The 18965-nt window shown below is 40.3% G+C and overlaps 1 protein-coding gene and 1 long non-coding RNA gene across 2 annotated transcripts; one reads left to right on the forward strand and one right to left on the reverse strand.

Moving 5' to 3' along the window:
* Positions 1-8734: 8734 nt before the first annotated feature.
* Positions 8735-9640, reverse strand: LOC109366997 (uncharacterized). Its single transcript, XM_085219931.1, has one exon. It carries the CDS (start codon positions 9638-9640, stop codon positions 8735-8737), a length of 906 nt encoding a protein of 301 aa, XP_085076057.1.
* A 3687-nt stretch (positions 9641-13327) lies between these two features.
* LOC146544704 (uncharacterized) lies at positions 13328-16066 on the forward strand. Its single transcript, XR_014882194.1, has 3 exons — positions 13328-13836; positions 14867-14924; positions 15796-16066. It is a non-coding gene; the product is annotated as an uncharacterized LOC146544704 (long non-coding RNA).
* The last annotated feature ends 2899 nt before the right edge of the window (positions 16067-18965 follow it).

Genomic DNA, 18965 nt, shown 5'->3' on the forward strand with positions numbered 1-18965 from the left:
ATCTGTTTTCTAAGTTATTCGTTAGACTGAATTTTATTGAGTAATACTAATAACTTCTTCCTATTATAAATATGAGGCATGCTTTCTATTTCTGCTACCAAAACCTTCTAACAAGTAGTAAAATGGGAGATTGACAAAATACATCTTCAATAGAGGCACTTATTTATTTATTTATGATGATTTACATTTTTATTGTAAAGGTATGAGTATGCAAATACAAATTGAAGACAGCTGATCTCTAAAATGAATGGGGATAGGAAGGAAAAGGTGGTTTATAGAAGAGAGATCTGAGTTTAGTTTTGTCTTTACATCAGGATTTATTTATTTTATAGTTTGGGGAGTGTCAATAGAAATGTTTGTCTTTGCTGCAGAATTGTCTACATTTCTGTAAATAACTTAATTGAGCTCTGAATATTCAGTGATTGAAACCTAATTACTTTGTGGCTTAATTTGAGTACTGCCTGACTGCGCTGGAGCTGCAGGCAATTTAGCAATGTAGACAGTACGTGAACACGGAATGTTAAACAGTGACTGGGATAGAGTTAAAAATTAAGAAATAATTCTTGTACTGTTTAAAAGTATACCTCTGACTGGGCTATTTGTACCATCCAAGGGCCTTATGCAGACAGTTTTATGCACAGTACTTTCCAAAATATCTACAGGGATATTTTTATACATCATTAAGTAATTGCTTTCCCCTCCCCATAGAATTTTATGATCATTTTGCTCATAAAGATTAATGACGTAGCACAATGAATCACATTTACTCCTGTGAACTTCAGCTTTCAGTTCTAATAGCAGGTTAGGTATCATGCAGTTTTTCTTCCTATGAGTTTCTTTAAATATTTCCACCAACAGTCTCATTGTTTCTGGAGGGAATGTGAAGTCTGTGCTGTTCCTGAAGAGGTATTTCAATCATGTTGAATTGTACAGCATGCAGCGCTTCCATGGAGTGTACTACTGATACGTGCAAAACACAGCCATCATTGAAAATTCTTCCTATAGAACTTTACTCTCTGTCTTCCTTGGTCATGCTAATGATAGATCAAAATCACTGTTCTTTTTATATACAATTCTATACTTCTAGTTTTCATCTGACTTGTAATAGACTCCTAATATAAATTACTACTGTTAAATTATATATAGAATTAATATTTAGCTGCCTATTAAATGATGTACTTCTAAAGAAGTCTGCATTTTAAATTGCATTCTCATTTTTTAGAAGTGATTAGGCACAGTTCAAGATGGAAGGGGGAAGTACATTTGCAAAAAAAGTACAAAGCATTCTCCATTGAAAAGCAAGGGAAATTAGAATAGTGTAAAAATGGAAGCACATGAGTAAAGATGATACACAATACTTGTATTGTTCAGCTATTACTCCATGAACTAGTCATCAATAGTGATGCAGTCAATATTTTCTAGCAGTTACTGACATGAATAAATATGGATTTCCATAAATTTATCAGTATATTAACTAAGATTCTGTCTACTTTTGTGCCTCTCAAGGAAGATATGTAAGAACTGTCAGAAGAATGGATTTAAGAACTATCTGGGCTTCATGTCTCTGCTTATCAAGTGATTATGCTAGTTACTTACTGGTTTACACAATTTGCTAACTTGTCTTCTTCAGCCTAACACAAATATTCAGGCAGAGTTTTAAATCTTTCCTGCAGTCTGTGCCATAGATGTACCTTTCTTCTGCTTATAGCTAAGCAATCTGACAAAACAGTACATTTCTTTGAATTTTCAGCAGATGTTTAAAAGGCTATCCTCTCCCAGGAACTTTACACTGCATAAAGGAGACCAGAGCAAAAAATTAACTCTGGGCCCAAAGTAGCCCTTGTGACACTGCACCTCAGTTAATATTCTTTCTTAAGATTCCAGTTTTATTATGATTAATATATACTATTTAATACCTCAACCACTGTTCCTGTGACGTCTTGAAATACTTTTAGTGGTATATCTTGCAGATTTTACAGTTGTGATTTAGGTACTGTATAGTGATAATGCCTGAGGGGACTTTTGTTCTGTTTTGTTTAATTTTCTTTTGGTTTATGCAGCTTGTTGTTCCCCCGCTAAGAAAGGGACAAAGCTGAATTTTCTCTTCTAGTGTAGCATGATGCATGGAATTGGTGCTTAAACTCGCCTTATTGCAATAAAAGTTATACAATTGTATATTTCCAGTTTATTAAGATCCAGATTGCTATAGTTGCTACTCTGGACTATGTATAAGTGGAGGACCTCAAATTTTCCTAAAAAAGATTTTTAGGTTTGAGCTATTCTGTGCATGGTAAAATAGGGACAGAGCACTCAATTCGCCCACAAGGCAGAGAAAAGAGTAATTCATTTCCTAATGTATAAGTCCCCCAAGGAATGGAGATATTTCACTATAATATTAAATATATATACATATATATATTCAAGCTGTTCTTAGATCAAAGATCTAACATCTAATTTTGCAATTTTCTCTTACTGCTCTATCTTATCCAGCTTTTCAGTATGTCATGATATATAGTATGAAAAACTCAGACCCTTAAATCCTAAAACATAAACACCTGATTCCTGACAAAATTCTTTGCACTTTAAAGTATGTGAGTAGGATCTTTTTGTGATTGGTCCACCCTTCCTTACTTTCTCCTTCCCTCCTTCCCCACAAAACTCAATGTTGTGGGGATTCATTAGAAATATCTCTTATATAAATACATGATCTCAAGCCCTTTTGTGTTTTGTTGCAAATGTTTGAATCCCTTTGTAATGTAGACTTCAGCTTCAAAGAGAAACTGAGAGGTGCCTTGGATACAATTTCTAATTCCAGTAGCCCCTCTAGGACTGTCTTTGACCCCAGGGAGATTTTTCAGAAGTTGTGTATGTGTCCCTTTCCAACTCTGCATGGGGAACACAATCCTGTAAGTATTGAAAATTCTATGCATCAGCCCATCAGCTTTTTCCTAAAAGTATTTTGTAACCCTTGAGGCGCAAGGACACAAGATTAATTTTTTTGTTTTGTTTTGTTTTTTGTTGTTTGTTTGTTTGTTTGTTTTTTGCACTGTGAGACCCCATAAGAACAAAAGAACTTTCTGAAGTCAGCCAACATAATGAACATTCTCTGGGATTTTTTCTTAAGTCTGTAAATGCTTTTCCACTGGATACTAATAAAGTAGTCCAGAAATTCCACACTTCCAGGAAATATTTCTTCAAGTAATTCTTATCACTGATGCAGATAAAGCTATGACCAAGGCTTTTGCTCTTTTGTGTATAAAGGATGAAAGGAAGAACCATAAATAAATGACTACTATTTCAAATGCTTTTTAAGGCATGACAAAATTATTTTCCAATGCATCCCGATATTTAACTCCCCCACCAGGAGTGGGACAGGAGCTTTAAAACCGGGAGACACAGCGAATCCTCTGCATACTGTTTTGTATGAATAACTGAGTGACGAATGTGTGCTCCGAGTGATATTCCTTTTCAGTTAAACAGCAAAATGCAAAGGTTTTGAGAAGCGACTCAAATGATTTCTATCTTCCCAAAAAGCTGAGTTGAAAGTCAGAGGTTTATTTTGCTCTAAAAAAGAGACTAATTCAAAGAAAAGCCTAATGTAGTAAACGGAAGCACCACAGTGGTTTTGTGTCAGCTGAAACATTTGTGAGCATCAAAACATGAGTTACCACCACGTGTGTCCTTATGCTAACTTGTGTCAGTAGGTGAAGTTCAGGAACCTTCACACTTCCTGCTGATTAGCACTTATTTCTTTAATTAAGCTAATTGTCTTAACTATAATGTTAGTAATTGTATAATGTCAAAAATAGAGTGGAGAGAAGTCCAGGTGGCCATTTGTTTAATGAGAATGGAAGCTGTGAAAATGAGTGTGCTACAGGACTCAGTGTTAACACCATCTGATGAGAAGGGGAAGTATTCTGAACTTTTATCAGATTCACAGGAAAAAATAGTTTGGAAGAGACCTTCAATCAAAGCAAGACTAACTTCTAAGTTACATCATGTTGCTCATTCTAAACATAAATCAAAGAACATTCTAGAAAGGGAAGCAGCTTCACATAAGCTTTTTATGTTTCTCCCATGATCCTGAAGAATCAGACTATCGCATTCACAAGGTCTTCGAGGCTTTTGGTCAGCTGCTTTATAATAAAAGAGTAAAATGCATAACAGTCTCAAAATGTTACATGTTCCATTTCTGCTCTCACTGTTCCCTGGGTCTTTTATCCTTAATGTGCTTCTGTATAACACAGTGTAAGTAACAGGAAAAGGCAGTGATATTCTCACAGGGAACCTACATGTATTTGAAATTAACCTGAGCCCCTTATGTTCTCCAAGAAGAGAGCTTCTACAGAGTATCAGAGGTGAATTCCTTCCCTGAGTTGTCCTCTGGAACTCTCCATTTCTTCCGAGTAGAAGGCAAATTTTCATATTTAGGCCACAGCGAAAAATGTGCATGCCTCGCAGGGTACCAGCTGGTGTTAGAACACAATCCCAAAAGGCCAAATTGGCCTTGCCATGCAGGAGGTCATGTATTTATAGCAAACATTCTTCATATTATAAGTGCTTATTTGCTTATGTATTAACTAAGTAATGCATAGATTCTTCGGGTACATATAAGAAATCCATCCCATAGATATGAAAACTATGCAATCCCCTTACACACAGTGACCAGTTGGCCTGAGTTGAATAAATAAGTTTTCTCTTCCAAAACCATCATTGCTTTATTCCTTGTTGTTTTGTTGTTGTATTTTCAAATACTTACAAATGGTTAAAATATTCAGTCATTCTAACACGTTTTCCTAATCCAATGATTTTTTTTGGCTTGTGTCCGTGATAAATGGAAGCATTTCAATAAAGTATCTATCTCAGTTGTGCACTCTTCATTTCAGGATATCTTTCTCTTCATTACTCAATTTTGAAATAGATAATAGAGCTCTTTACATTAATTGACTTCATCTGTTAGTTTGGGAAGCAAGAAGGAAGCTTCTTTTATTTTGTTCTCTTCCCCTGAGCATTGCAAGCATTAACAAGCATGTTGTTTTTCCTGTCATCATAGATGCAATGCAAATCTGTCTATAGATTTAATTTCCATTGGTTGTTGTTTTTGTGTTTTTTTTTTTCCCCTGCACTGTTATCTTCAGGCAAAATGCAGATTTCCCAGCAATCAACAAATTCTATAAAGCGTTTTGAGTAAATTTTTTCTGCCATTTGTATAACAGGTGGCCACTTTTTGAATCTATTGCACACTGACTCCAGATAGAGAAAAGCTATGGATGAGGCTAGAAATTATGCTTATTCTAACCCGTTTGATCTGCTCTTTCCACTTTTGCAGCAACTGTGGGATAACCCGTGAGTGATTAGCTGTTCCTTTCAAGTGTAATGACCATCTCTGTACATAGTCACAGATTGCACGGCACCTTTACGTGACACCAATTCCTCTTCCTCTAGGATGAAAGAACTACAGTCAGGCAGTTTAACAAGAAAAATGTTCAAATATAGCATCTTTCCATTGCTATCTGATGAGCAAGAGTGAAGAAAGGTCTACAAAGTATCCATGATGCAGGTAAAAATGGGTGATAAATATATTCAGTTTGCCCTAAGGTTGACTGGCAGTACACAAATTGTAGGATACTGAAGGAGACCTTTCCTACATATCCAGTTCCTGTGTTCCTGATGTCAGATGTTTTGTATCTCAAAGGGCTACTTTCCCACCAAAGGACAAGAAAGGAGTCTGTTTTGTACATGGGGGTTGAAGGAGAAATGTTTTATTCCATGAACTTCAACTAAGTTTGCAATTGACTAAATTGTACTTTACAGTTCTTTATGCATAATATTTCACCCTAGGCTCCCAAAGCTTTTTCTAGTGCTTGAATGTATGCCAGCAGATGGATCAGCAGCAATAAGGGAGATTAATTTCCCCAGACTTGGGGAGATTAATTTCCACCAGATTTGCCAGATTCTGGGCAACCCAGGCCACCTTGAATGTCCATGGAAGCTGGTCAGCCTGAGTTGGTTGGTCTTTATCTCTGAAAGAAATTCAAAGTTCCGATTACTGCATTGATTCCATTCACTGTAATCACAATAACCACGATTAATTATCCACAAGCATATGTCAAAGGACATTTTACTAGAAAAACTTATTTTCCTTATCGCTACTTTGACACCAGAACTGACTTGTAAACTCTGATGTAACAATTACCGCATGGAACTATAAGGCAGTGCCTGGCATTTATAGTCAGATCTATGCAACGCTAAATGGAACAATATTTCTTGATTACTCTGAACTATATAAGGTAACTATCAAAAGCTTATTAGCATACAGTTTGGTTTAAGGTAAAATGACTTAGAGTCCGCTTCCTTCTCTAGGCAAATTCAGAAACAAGGGCTGTTATTTATAGTGTGGTTCAGTGCAGCTATTTCTGTTCCCAATTACTTTTTTCTTTTCTGATTTGCCAGTTTGCAGTTAATCTGTAAAGCACTGCTATATGTAATCATTTTCTCCCTTTCAAAACACAGATACCGTCAATTGCTTAGGTTCTTCTCACAGTGCTAGGGGAAAGAAATGTGATACTTTATCATTCTGAGTGCCATAAATAAATAGCATGAGATAGTGAAAAAGAGAACACCAGTACTTCTGGGTGTAGAAAAAAACTCAGAAACCACAAGATGCTTCTCTGCTACTACAGTCATTTTTTACAGTGTTCCCTAGTCTTCCCTTTTAACTTGATTATGCCTGAGATTGCTATGGGAAGGTAAGCTTCTCTACCTTCAGTTTTCATTTGTAGTCTGCAAATAGTAACAGTGCTCTGAAGCGCCGCAGCAATTCTGAAATAGGAGTTTCTCTTTCTTTTCATCTTCCTGTGTATTCCAAAGGATTGTAGGGTGTTTTTCATAAGCTGTTTTAAGAGATGTCTGCTAAGACCTTTGTCTCAGCCTTCCAGAACGTTCTAACAGAGCCAGTGAAGGAGCAGCATTAATATTACATACAGCATTAAGATTGCAACATTCTACCCTGAGACAATATTTGGCAATATTTGGACTTATCAGTTTTTGTTCAATTTCTTTTTCTAATATGTTTTGCCAATCAAGAAAAAGATAGAGTTGTATTCACGGGAAAACTTTCCTAAAGAGAAAAGCAGTTATGCAACTTATTTCTCAGTTATTTTTCAAGCATACATCCTTTATAAATGAACATACTAACACTGCAGCAAACCTCTTACAAAGTGCACTGGACTGTTGGTTGTTTGTTTTTACAGAAGCAGTATGTGCTTATTCAAATACTGTTCAATGAGAACATAGATTTTCTTTGAAATTAAGTTCAGAAAGGGTGACTGAAAAGCTCAAATTGACTCATATTAGGAACCTGGAGCACAAAAACGAGTAGATGAAGTTTTTGATTATTTCCCATTCAGTGGTCACAAATATAAGGTGACTGCTTTTGAGAAGATTTTTCAAATTGCCCACAGTTTTTTCATATACATAGTATGTGTCTCTGTATTTATTGGTGGACCTTTTGTTACCTTAAGCCTAATAGGACGTACGGTAATTTTTCTACCTCTTTGTCAGAATTGCTAGTGAAGATAAGTTCAGATACTCTGACATTTTTGCCAACTTCGAGTCTGTGAAATAGTCACAGTAAGTTATTTTCAACAAAGAAAAGTCTGCACAGTCAATATTATCAGCTCCTCCTTGTCTGTAATAGATTGCTGGGGAATGCATGTTTGTTCATACACCTTTTATAATCACAAATATGTAGGCTGGAAGGAATCTCCTAAGGCCTTCCAGTACAATCCTTGCTCAAAGCAGGTCAAATCAAATCAGGTTGCCCTACGTGGAGGCCAATTACATGTTAAACTTCTCAAAGTACCTACGTTACCAATAGTTAACTATTCCAGCAATTAACAAAAATGTCCCTTTCAATCTGACAAGAAAGACGTGCAGGAAAAGAAAAAATCTCTGTGGAGATGCTCAAAAAGTAAGCTAGCGTCATTTCCTTTAGTTGTTAGACATGAGTAGCAGTACACTTTCCATCGTGAAAAACGGCCAATTCACAGAGAGAGCTCTGAAGGCACAAGGGGAAAGTGACAAGAAAATAGCTGGCAAAAACTGGCTGTGAACTTATAGGGAACACTTTGTAGGGAAAAATGGCAGCTGAACCATTCAGACTGCTTGAGTAGAGAAAGATAAGCTTTGGCATCATTAGTTCATTTGGGAAGATTTCTCTTACCTTTTGGATTTGCATTGAGTAGGGTTTCAAAATCTGCAACTCACTTACAAGCTCAGATCTAAGCTATCCCATCTAAAAGGAGTCCAGATAACAGAGTCTTTGACGTCGGACTAACTAACCTGAAGTCTGAAGAGAGGGTGAGATCACAGCTCAACGGTTATCATCAAATGAAATTATTTGTGGCCCGGAGCTTGGAAGTAGGAGTGCAATTTAGCCAAGTCCTGGTTATCTCCTGCTTTTTGGAGCCCACAGGTATTTTGTTAGTGCTGTCATGAGTGCCAATGTACAGTTGCGGAAATAAAGTTGTGATACTACACCCTCCCACAGGATCAGAAGAGGGAGAAAGCTGCATGGGTAGGGACAGCAACGGCAACAGCCTTGCCAATAACAGAGACTTTTTCATTTTTTTTTTAAACTTATTTTTATTTTCTCCCCAAACAGCAGGCCGAGAGGTAGATGTTGGCCTCCCAGCCCGCTGGAGCCATGCTCTGATGGCTGTGGGATGACAGCCTAGTGCCGCTGCCGGGCCCGTCTCTTGCGGGGTGGGGGAGAATCCTGGGGGCTGCTGCGGGTCTTCCTCTTTGGGGGGCGCCGGGGCCCCCCACACAAGCGCTCTCTGCCCTGGGTGGAAGGGCCCGCTGCTACTGCCTCCCCTGGCTCCTCCTGCCGCTCTTCTGCAGCGGATGCAGTGGCCGTGCTGGGGTGCCCAGGTCCCCCAGTAGAGCTGCCGTGCAGCTCCTCAGTCCCTGAGGCAGGAAGATCCTGATGGGAGGCTCTGGCGTTGTGGCTGGCTGCAGGGCTGTCCTGCTGCCCTCCTACAGCACGGCCATCCCGGTGGTCCAGCTGCCGGCGGATCTCGGGGCCATACAGGGCTGTGGCGATGCTGATCAGGCGCTGTACAAAGGGCGCTACATCGCCACTGGTGATCGGTTGCAGATCCCTCACCAAGGCCTCTTGGTCCAGCCCATGCTGACATAGGAAGTTCACAGTGGTCCACTGTCCCACTTGCACTTCCCACCACTCATCGCTGGACATCTCCTGGATCTCTTCCTGCAGCCAGTGGAGCAGGGGTGCGAGGTCTTCCGGATGTTCATTGAAAAACGCAGCCCAGACCTCGGCTGGGAAGTTGTGCTCAGGTGGAATGAGCACTGGCTCTGCAGGCCCCTGCTTATCCTGCAGGCCGTCATCTGAGTGTCCCGTGGGCTCGGGGATGGAACACTCAAGATAATCATCATCCGACCTCACCGAGTAGCGGATGGTGATGATTTTGTGCCCACATACGGCACAACTCGGCTTCTTCTTAGCCCACCAGATGGCACAGCCATAGCAAAGCTGGTGGTTGCAGGGGGTCACAAAGGTGACATCCTCCCGAACCTGCCCGCAGACGGGGCAGGTCCAGTTGGGTGGCACTTCCATGGCCCCGGGCTCTGCGGTGGGCTGGGGAGAGCTGAGGTCGGGAAGCTGCTCCCCTCACTGGTGCTGCAGCAGGCAGAAGATATTACAATCTGCAAAAGAAAAAGAGAGGCCACAGTCGCTTGCTGCCCCAGGGGTAGGCAGCAGTCATGCCCCAGTCCCTCAGCAAGAAACCCTCCCGGTCCCTGTACCTGACCAGCTGCTGCAGCTGCCATGTCCTGCACCACTCACCTCTGCTGCTGCAAGTGCACCCTGCACGGCCCCAGCTGCCTGAGCCAGGCAGGCCTGGGGGAAACGCTGATGGGACTGTGGGATGGGCAGCAAGAACTGCTGCCAGTAGCTCCACAGCACAACCCAAACAATTTGTTCAGTTCTCCAAGTCTTGCAGCTATGCTCAACTGGAGTCCACAAACGAGTGCACGCTGGCCTCTGCTTGCACCCAAATGTATCTACAGCGAGGGCTGTAGAGGTCACAGTCGTCTCTCGTTGACGTCACAACTCCTTGGTCGGTGACCTCACAGTCCATCACTGCACATACTGGGGCACCAGCCTGGGCCTCCGTCACCCTCCATCATTCCTTGATTTTCCTTTGTAATGGTCATATACTTGGGGAAATAAGAATTGCACATGGTTCTACTGCACGTGTAACTTGTAACCAGCTTGTCATTACTTGCTGCCACAAGATGACATGACAAAGCTAGACAGGGTCAATACGCAGCAATGGATGCTACTGAGGCTGGCCTGAGGATCAGCTCCTCAAAGTCCTTGCCTGCCCACACTGCGTGGATGATGGACTGCACGCCCCGTTTGCAGAGCGGGCACTGGGGCCTGCTGCTAGTCCACCACTGCATGCAGTGGAAACAAAACCACGCTGCCCCTGTTCTCCAGGCATACGGGGCAATGGGTGTCTAAAGCCGCTTCCATGCTTGCACCAGTTGCAGTGGGCATGGAGGAGTAGGACATGACAATTTGCTCCCCAACACTGATGCTGTGGCAGCAGGTGTTACACTAGAAGAGGACATGAGACCCCATGGACATGGGCTGGCCTGGGGAGAGCCCCTCCAGAAGCATCCCCCCAGCTGCTAGCATGAGGCATTGCCACGCTGCCTACCTGCACCGCTGCACAAGACTCTCCGCAATATCCCGGTTGCCTGCTCCCAGCAGGACCAGGGTAAAGCACAAGTGGCTCTGAGACGGCCGCTGAGAGCTGCGCTAGCAGCACCCAGAGCACGTTTCAGCTCCAAAGCTCGCCTTGTCCACACTCCAGTCCTCGCACACACGCTCGGTTGGAGGCCAGACACGAACTGATCGACTGGGCTGCTGCACCCGCATTAAAGCGGGATGGGCAGAGCAGTCACAATCCATCACACAGAGATGTCACAAACCATCGCTTGGCCACGTTGCTAGCGCTCACCTTCACTCAGGGACATCACCGCCCGTCCCACACTGATGCCGCCATCCATTCCTTAGTCATCACAATGAGCTGGCCTCACCTGCTGCACGTGTGCCTGCAGCACTCCAGCCCCAGCATACGTTTCTGAGCTTTCTCCAGCACCTCTGCTTGTTCCATTCCTCCCCACATCTCATGTGCTTGGCATCAGTGTTTCACACCAATCACCGGTGCCTGGGATATGTCTTCCCACAGGCCCCATTGGGTTGCCCTGGCCATGGCACGCAGGCCCAGGCTTGTACAGCCAGAAGTTTTATTCAATAAAATATCACACTTTTCTCTGTCTCTTGGACTAGATTATTGTAGAGGTCTTTTCCAGCCTTAATGATTCTATGATTCTATGCTACCCACATCCAAGGTCACTGCTGAGTGAACATTTCACTTCAGTGGAACATAAGGTCATGCTGATGTCCCTGATGTTGATAGCACTCCTTCATTTAAGTGTTTATTTTTTTGTATTCAAAAACTGGTCTGCAGCAGTCTGGTCTTCTGAAAAGCCAGCAACTGCAGAAATAGCAAATGGCTGCTAATTAGCTGAAGCAGGGTAGGAAAAGAGGACTACGTTTGATTAGATAAGATTACAAGAACTACTAATAGGTTTTTCATTACTGAGATGCTGAGACTTAGACTGGCGCAGCAGTCTGCACTTTTTTTTTTTCCCCCACTTTCAACATTTGACATGTAAGACCCTCAGCATCTTTGAACTTAACATGGGAGTCCCATATTCAGCGTAAGCTCTGTGCAGCCTTCACTTTGCTCATCTTCATTTTTCTTCCCACGGCAGCCACAGATACTCTCTGTATTTAATTTTGCTGCCTTGTTACTCTTAGCTGACTTTGCCTTACGGAACTTTCCCAAATCTATTTTTTCCTTGCAACTCCATGAAGAATGGTATTCATAAAATGTATCAATATTAATTATATGAACTGGTCATTGCTCACCACATTTAAAATGAATCATTCATTTCTGAAAACAGTAATCTGCAAGGAAACATGTATAAGATGCATAAGTTACAATTACGTCATTATATCATCAACTGACTTACTAACTCTCTGTTCTACTATGTGGAAAAAAAATTGTAAGAGATTTACTAGTATTCATCACGATTTCAGAAACAGAAAAATAAATTTAAATTAATTTGATGGATATATTCTTAGAAAATAGTTTAGCCACTTTGATTTATAGTAGAACTTCAAATGAAGAAAACAGTATACTTCTAACAAAAAGCAGATAGACTGATTCCTAATTACATTGTATGTTCCCAACCCATGTAGTCTTTGGGATTTTGTCTGTATTTTTTTCTCTGAGAAGAGACATTCATATAAAACAGCTGCAACTCCAAAAGGACTTTGAGTGGTAAATTGATTTGATTGATTCAATTTTGATTACATACTAGAAACACATTTAGTTCAAGCTAAGCACATTAGCATACATAAGCCAGAATAAAATTCCAATTGCTTCTTTGTTATTCATTAATGGAACTTAATGACTCCAACAAAACATTAATGAAGAAAAAATATTGGCTTGCATAATTCATTTGGAAAAAATAATTAATTGTTGTATTAAGGGCAGCCTACTTCATATAGTAATTACTGCAGCTTCAGTGGGGAATTGGATCACGATGTTTATTCTGCAAGCTGTTGTTTATTCCTTTCTTTTCACATCGATTTCTTAATCAGAATGTATATTTTTCTTGCAGAAGTAAATTAAAAATACTTTAAAATTATGATCATATCTAGGTACTTGCAGTTGATAGGGTGATTGCATTTTTGCACTCAGTCTATTAACATGATATTTAATACAGTTAACATCTATTGGGAAGATGAGAAAATTTGTCCATATATATATGCTATGAAGTCAGGAAAGACCTTTTTTGCAAAGGCTTATTTACCAGTTATGGTGGATGACAGAAATTGGCACTTCATCCAAGCTGTATTTTTCTAACAGGTAAAAAATAATTTCTATGGTTATATTTTCTTCTTCATAAGTTCCATTAAGATATGCATGAAAACTTCTCATAAGATCTTAAGATTAAGGCAAGGCATCTTATAGAAACAGAGTGTTGTGGTTTTTTTAGTTTTGTTCATAATGTTTGCCCACTACAAACATAAACTTTCATTCAATATATTTGAAAATTTAGATAGAGCTGTATCTAAAATTAAAACAGAAGTTACTACAAGATTCAGGTAGTGAAAGTTGCAGTTTCCCTCTGTAAGATATTATTCTGCTAACGTCAGTGTCTCAAAGCTTGCTGGGGACACAGATGGACTTATACAAGTCCAGGCAAGTCCTGGGCAAAAGGTTGTGAAATCCTTTGTCTGGAGAACTTTGATGGACAAGGCCAGGGGCAAGGAGAGGAAGATAAGATGCAGCTAAAAAGCTGTGAAGCGGTCTTTTGTGTGGACTTATCTCAGGATGATGGCCATCTCGGGGGATACCATATGACTCTTGCTCAAGCGCCCAGGGATGTCACGCAGGCAGGAGAAAAAGGAGGATAAAAGGAGGAACCGAAACCATGAGGGAAGGTGTCTGCCATCAGATCCCTCACCACGGAATTCCTGCATGCTGGCGGACTCTCCTGGGCCTGCTACCTGAGTCCTGCTGCTTCCTCCTGGATCGGCTCCGCGACTTCCTTCTGCCACCTGCTTGCTGCCCAAGGCCGGCCACGCTGCTTCTCTCTCCCCCCCCTGCTGCTTCTACCTCGGACCATCGAAACGTCGTGCAACGGGACCGCTGCTGGATCCTGGTGGTGACTATCCCCACTTTACGCAATTCTTGCTTCTTTCCTCTCTTTTCTATCGCCCTCCTTCCCTTCCCCGTCTCCCTGATTAGGATTATAATAAACTGGTCGGACCAACATTTGAACCGTTGTTTCTTAATCTCACGCCGGGTATATAATATTAAAAGAACCTCATCTCCCTCCTATAAATCGGAGCGAGACACTCTCACGTATATTTTCGTCCTACGGATTTTTTGGGTCTGGTGGAAACTAAATACAAAATAGGTGTGATACTGGAGTCTTTTGTGGCTTTTGGTTTGGTTTGATTTGGGGGATGATTTTTCTGTTTGTTTGAGTTTTTTTTTTTCATTTCTAGCACTGAGAACTAGGCACTGATCAAGTTTTTTTGTCTCTGGAAGTACACTCACATGGGCTGAAGTTTTCACATGGTTGATATTTCCTTAGCATGGAAATCAGATCACCACAGAAAGGCAAGGAAGAGATTTTGAGGGGAACTGCCATGAGATTTCATCTATCCATGGGCGGTTCCAGTACCCACCCCAACATAAGTTAAACAGAAATGGGCCCAAAAGTGCATGCTAGGCTGTACCAAGGAAAATGCTGCACAGAAAATTTTCTCTCCTTTTTATTCTACATTTAAGGTTAGGCGTGCAGATCCTCATCCTTTATGTTCATAATTAATAAGTTTCAGAGGAAAGTATGAGCCAAGAAACCATTCACAGAATCACAGAATCACAAGGGGTGGAAGGGATTTCGAGAGATTGAGTCCAACCCCTCTGATAAAGCAGAGGTTCCCTACAATACATTACACAGGTAAGTGTCCAGATGAGTCTTGAATATCTCCATACGAGGAGACACCACAAGCTCTCTGGGCAATCTGTCCCAATGCTCCATCACTCTTACCGTGAAGAAGTTCTTCTCATGTTAGTACAAAAACTTCCTATGCACAAGTTTAAGGCCTTTACTCCTTGTCCTATTGCTACACACCACCAAGAGGAGCCTGACCTCATACATTTTCCTTCCTCTTTTCATTCTGTAGGGTGATTTTCAGTGGGATGTACAGACTGAGCTGAAATGAGAACTCTCCTTCTCCCCAGGTGAATACTCCATGCTGTTCCTTTGTGCAATAGCTAGGTTCTGGGAGAAGGTGAACTCCTACACAGGGAGCATAAGTGCAGGTCCCATTCTATAGATAAGGCAAATAGAAGCTCAGCATGTAATTTTCCTACATGCACAAGAAGCTCCTTTAGCACTTTACAGGTGCTAAATGATAAAATTAATTTTTATGTAAAACCAAAGATAAAAGTGATTTTGAGCTAAATAGCAGTTGATATCATTATTGACAGCAAAAATGAAGTTCATCAGAAGGGATACAGATGACTAGAGCCATTTCAGTAATGTAATGATTGACAGCCAGCAGAAAAAAAAAAAAAAGAGGAAAAAAATGAAATGAAAGGGAAAGGATTTCTTTTAGTCGTTTCCCCAAGAGGAGCAGGGCTTTTGTTTTGTGATTTGTTCCCCTATCTGGAAAATAAGTGTTGTTTTTTACCACTGTTGAGTGAGAAGGAAATGTGTGAGTAACATTACAGACTTCTAACCAGTTTCCCAGAAGAGTCGGTTCATTGAGCACTCTGCAGGTTCTAGATGTAAAAAGGAAACGTATGTTAACATACTGATGAAACTGTGCAAAATAAATAAATCAGAGTTTTGTTCTATAGTTGACTTCTCATTGTTACATGGAAATTGGGTGGTTTATATTTTTATTTGTTTGTTTGTTTTGGATGAACAGTGTTTATGTAATTACTGCTTCAATAAAAATGCAAAAGCTGCTTGTATCTCTTTTGTCATTTTGAACATGGGGCATGTACCACTTATGTCTTGGTGTCATGGTTTTATGATTTTTGGATATCAGTATTCCACATCATAACATCATGTAATGCACAGGAGGTTTGACTGTTGATGCTCAAGTTCCAGGTGCCTGTCCAGAGGAGAAGAACTACATTCCCCAGGGCGCTTTGCAGTCAGTGAGGAGATATAATCCTGGCAAGGTCACCTGATGTTCTCTTCTTCGCCAGTTCTTTGCCTGCTCTTCTCCGCCTGCTTTTCTTCATCGGCTCAGCTGGACTGCACATCTCACTTCAATGCTGTGGTGAGGCCTATCCACCTTTTGGACACACTCTCTCTCTCTCTCTCATTATATTTTGATTTATTAGCTTCAATTCCATTATACCGCATTTTCTTGCATTCCGATACTATACTTAGTAAATTAGTTTGTTTCACCTCAGATCGTTGCCGTTTTCAATTATTTTGGGGTCCCCTGTTTCCCTTTTCCGGAAGCATGGATCCGTAGATCCCTCCACCCCGCTAGTCATGGAACCAAGCTGAACCAGCCCGTAAACCGTTGACACTTGGGTCGTCTATTTTTCCATTTAAATTAATTTAGAAACTCCTATTGCCTAACCAGCAATGAAAATGAAAATGAAAGTATCAGACCACAGAAGATATGACCCAAAGCTGTCTGTGATTTATGTGATCTTCTCATTACGTTTAGTGTGATTGGCATTAAAATCTTCACTTATCAATACACACGAAACATAGCAAAACAGAAAACAGGTAACTGGAGATAAATTGTTACAGAAATAGTTTTCTTAGGCATCTAGCTTCTTAAAAATGCAAAGTTGTCTTGTTTTTACTGCTAAAGCAGTAGGTTTGAGGGGATTTCGGAGGAATTTTTCCGATTTCTCCTGTGTTAATAGTGAAATGGATATATTGTTTATACAGACTGAGGTAGAGAGTGAAACTTTACTAACAAATAAAAACAGGCATTTCCTTTCAGGTGACAAGGAAGCAGTTAATAGAAGACATACTTTCATTAGCTTCTGGTCACTTGTATATGGGATTTTTTCCAGTGAAGCTGAGAACAATCTCCAATATCAAACATTCAGTCGTCTCATTTTTTATGACTGACAAGGGTTGACCTGCATGACAGGGTGAAATTTCTACTTCTTCTGGAAGAAAAAGACAAAATTGGTAAAGATTCCAAAGAAAACAGAAAGGTGCTACAGGGGATTCTTGTCTTCAGTCTCTCCTGACAGGCAACACCACAGCTGCCTGCAGCAAAAAGAAGAGGAAAACAGACAAAATATTTTTTTCGTTTTCCATGAGTGAACACTTAATACACCACACGATGGCAGCACAGGCTGAAAAAAATCAGAGAAGTCGTGGTGCACTGTAAGAGAGGTAAGCAGATAGGATAACTTAGAATCCTCAGCCTAGCAAACATTGCTGATTTTTTGCAGTGCACAAACCTAACCTTTTCCTGTACACTATTCAAGTCTACCAAGAGTAGTTTTCCAATAAAGACCTTCATCTTGAGATCCTATATATATTTCTGCTTGGAAGTACAGAGAGTTATCTTCTTTTATTATTTCCCTGCAGCTTTCATTTTTCCTTACTTTCCATAAACTTTAATTCCTATAGCTCAAGATGCACTTGCAGCACTCTGGGATCTGGTCCATCTACACAAGCTTGAGGTTATGGTTTAGCTCACTCGCAGGCCAAGACAGTTCTTAAGAGAAATCTTTACTCTCCACACACAGCTGCTTCTGGCATCAGTCCTGCCAAAAGAAGGAAAACAGGCTGTAAGGAGGGAAGGCTTTTTACATCTATTTTGTTTCTGGGTTTCCTTTAAACCCAAGCTTAATTCAGAATATCCAACCCGTGCTCCTTTCTCATCTACGGATGATTAAGAAGTATACAGCAGACAAACTATAAATTGAACTATTAAAACAATAATCTTTGCAAATATTAAAAAAAAAAAAAAACAAGTCTCGAAATGAAAAATGACTCATCATTTTATTTGAATATGGGTTACTTTTGCCTTTTCATTATATCTAACATGATTTACAGTTTTCAGCAGTTTAAGAGTTACTGCAGTGCGTGCTTTGTATTTAGCATGTTTGCAGTACACCAAAAAGCAGTTCGGGGTTGGAACAGGTGCTTTTAAAACTCCTGTTTTACATCGTTTGCTGCCATCCTGAGGCCGATTCTTGCAGCACAATTAACAGTCCAATCAGCCAAATTCAAAGTTTTGCACTTCACTGCTAATTGAAGTATAAACCTGGATCACCATTTGAATCTGTTTAAAATCGTTGCAATTTCAGAAGTAACTCAAGATAGTCTTTAGTGTCATTCAAAGCTGGTATTTTAAATATTGTTTTTAATAAACACACTATCTTCTGTTACATTTTTTGCTCGAAGACAAGAAATCCTACTTCATCTCTAAGTATAGTTCTGCCCAATACAATTATTCTTTTACTTCTGTGAATTGTAGATTATCTGTCTGCAAGTGGTGTACAATCTGTTCTCTTTGAGTCCTAAATGTTGTTCCAGAAACTGAGGTATGACTATGTAATGTAGTATTCATAGCTGCACAATATTTCTAATGTACAGTCATAAAAAATAATACCTGAAATGAAACTTTATATTGAAGTTATGCAATGAAATGCAGAGAGAATATATATATATTTTATAACATAGAGGATTATTCAAAAGCTTAAATACTTAACTGGACTAATGAGAATCTTTTTAGGTTCTTTCCTTAGTGAATCCATACACTATATTTTTCCTCATCTCCTATCATTGAGCTGTGGAGAGCGCTGAACCTATTTAGCTTTGTCTTTCTGTATGTGTGGAAATGTTTATCTAGGTACTTATTCATGCACCTGTTCTACTTTCCCTTTTTTCCCTTCTTTCTCAAGGATGTCAGTTAAGAGTTTTGCTGAGTAGAAACAGAGTGCCACAGATTTGTAGCACAGTCCATCAAAACAGAACTGGTGAAAGATTGGGTGTAAGGTGGGATTTGCTTCTCTGGTTCAGCCAAGGATGCCTGTGGGTCAGGCAGATCCTCTGCTTTGGCCTGATAGTCAGATAAGTCTTGTGATAAGCTAGAATACTAATTGATTTAGTCCTCTCTCATGTTGCTAAAATTGACTAGAAATTTCTTAACTGAGAAAGCATGAAACTCCAGTATATTAGTTATGAAATCGCTTACATTCAACTAGTGTTGATCCTATGGTCTGAAACAGAATAGTTCTAGCTGTTGCCTCTGCCATCCTCTGTAATCTAGTTGCGTTGCT

The sequence above is a fragment of the Meleagris gallopavo genome, chromosome 3 (genome assembly GCF_905368555.1).
Source record: "Meleagris gallopavo chromosome 3, MGAL_WU_HG_1.1, whole genome shotgun sequence".
In the NCBI taxonomy this organism is placed as follows: domain Eukaryota; kingdom Metazoa; phylum Chordata; class Aves; order Galliformes; family Phasianidae; genus Meleagris; species Meleagris gallopavo.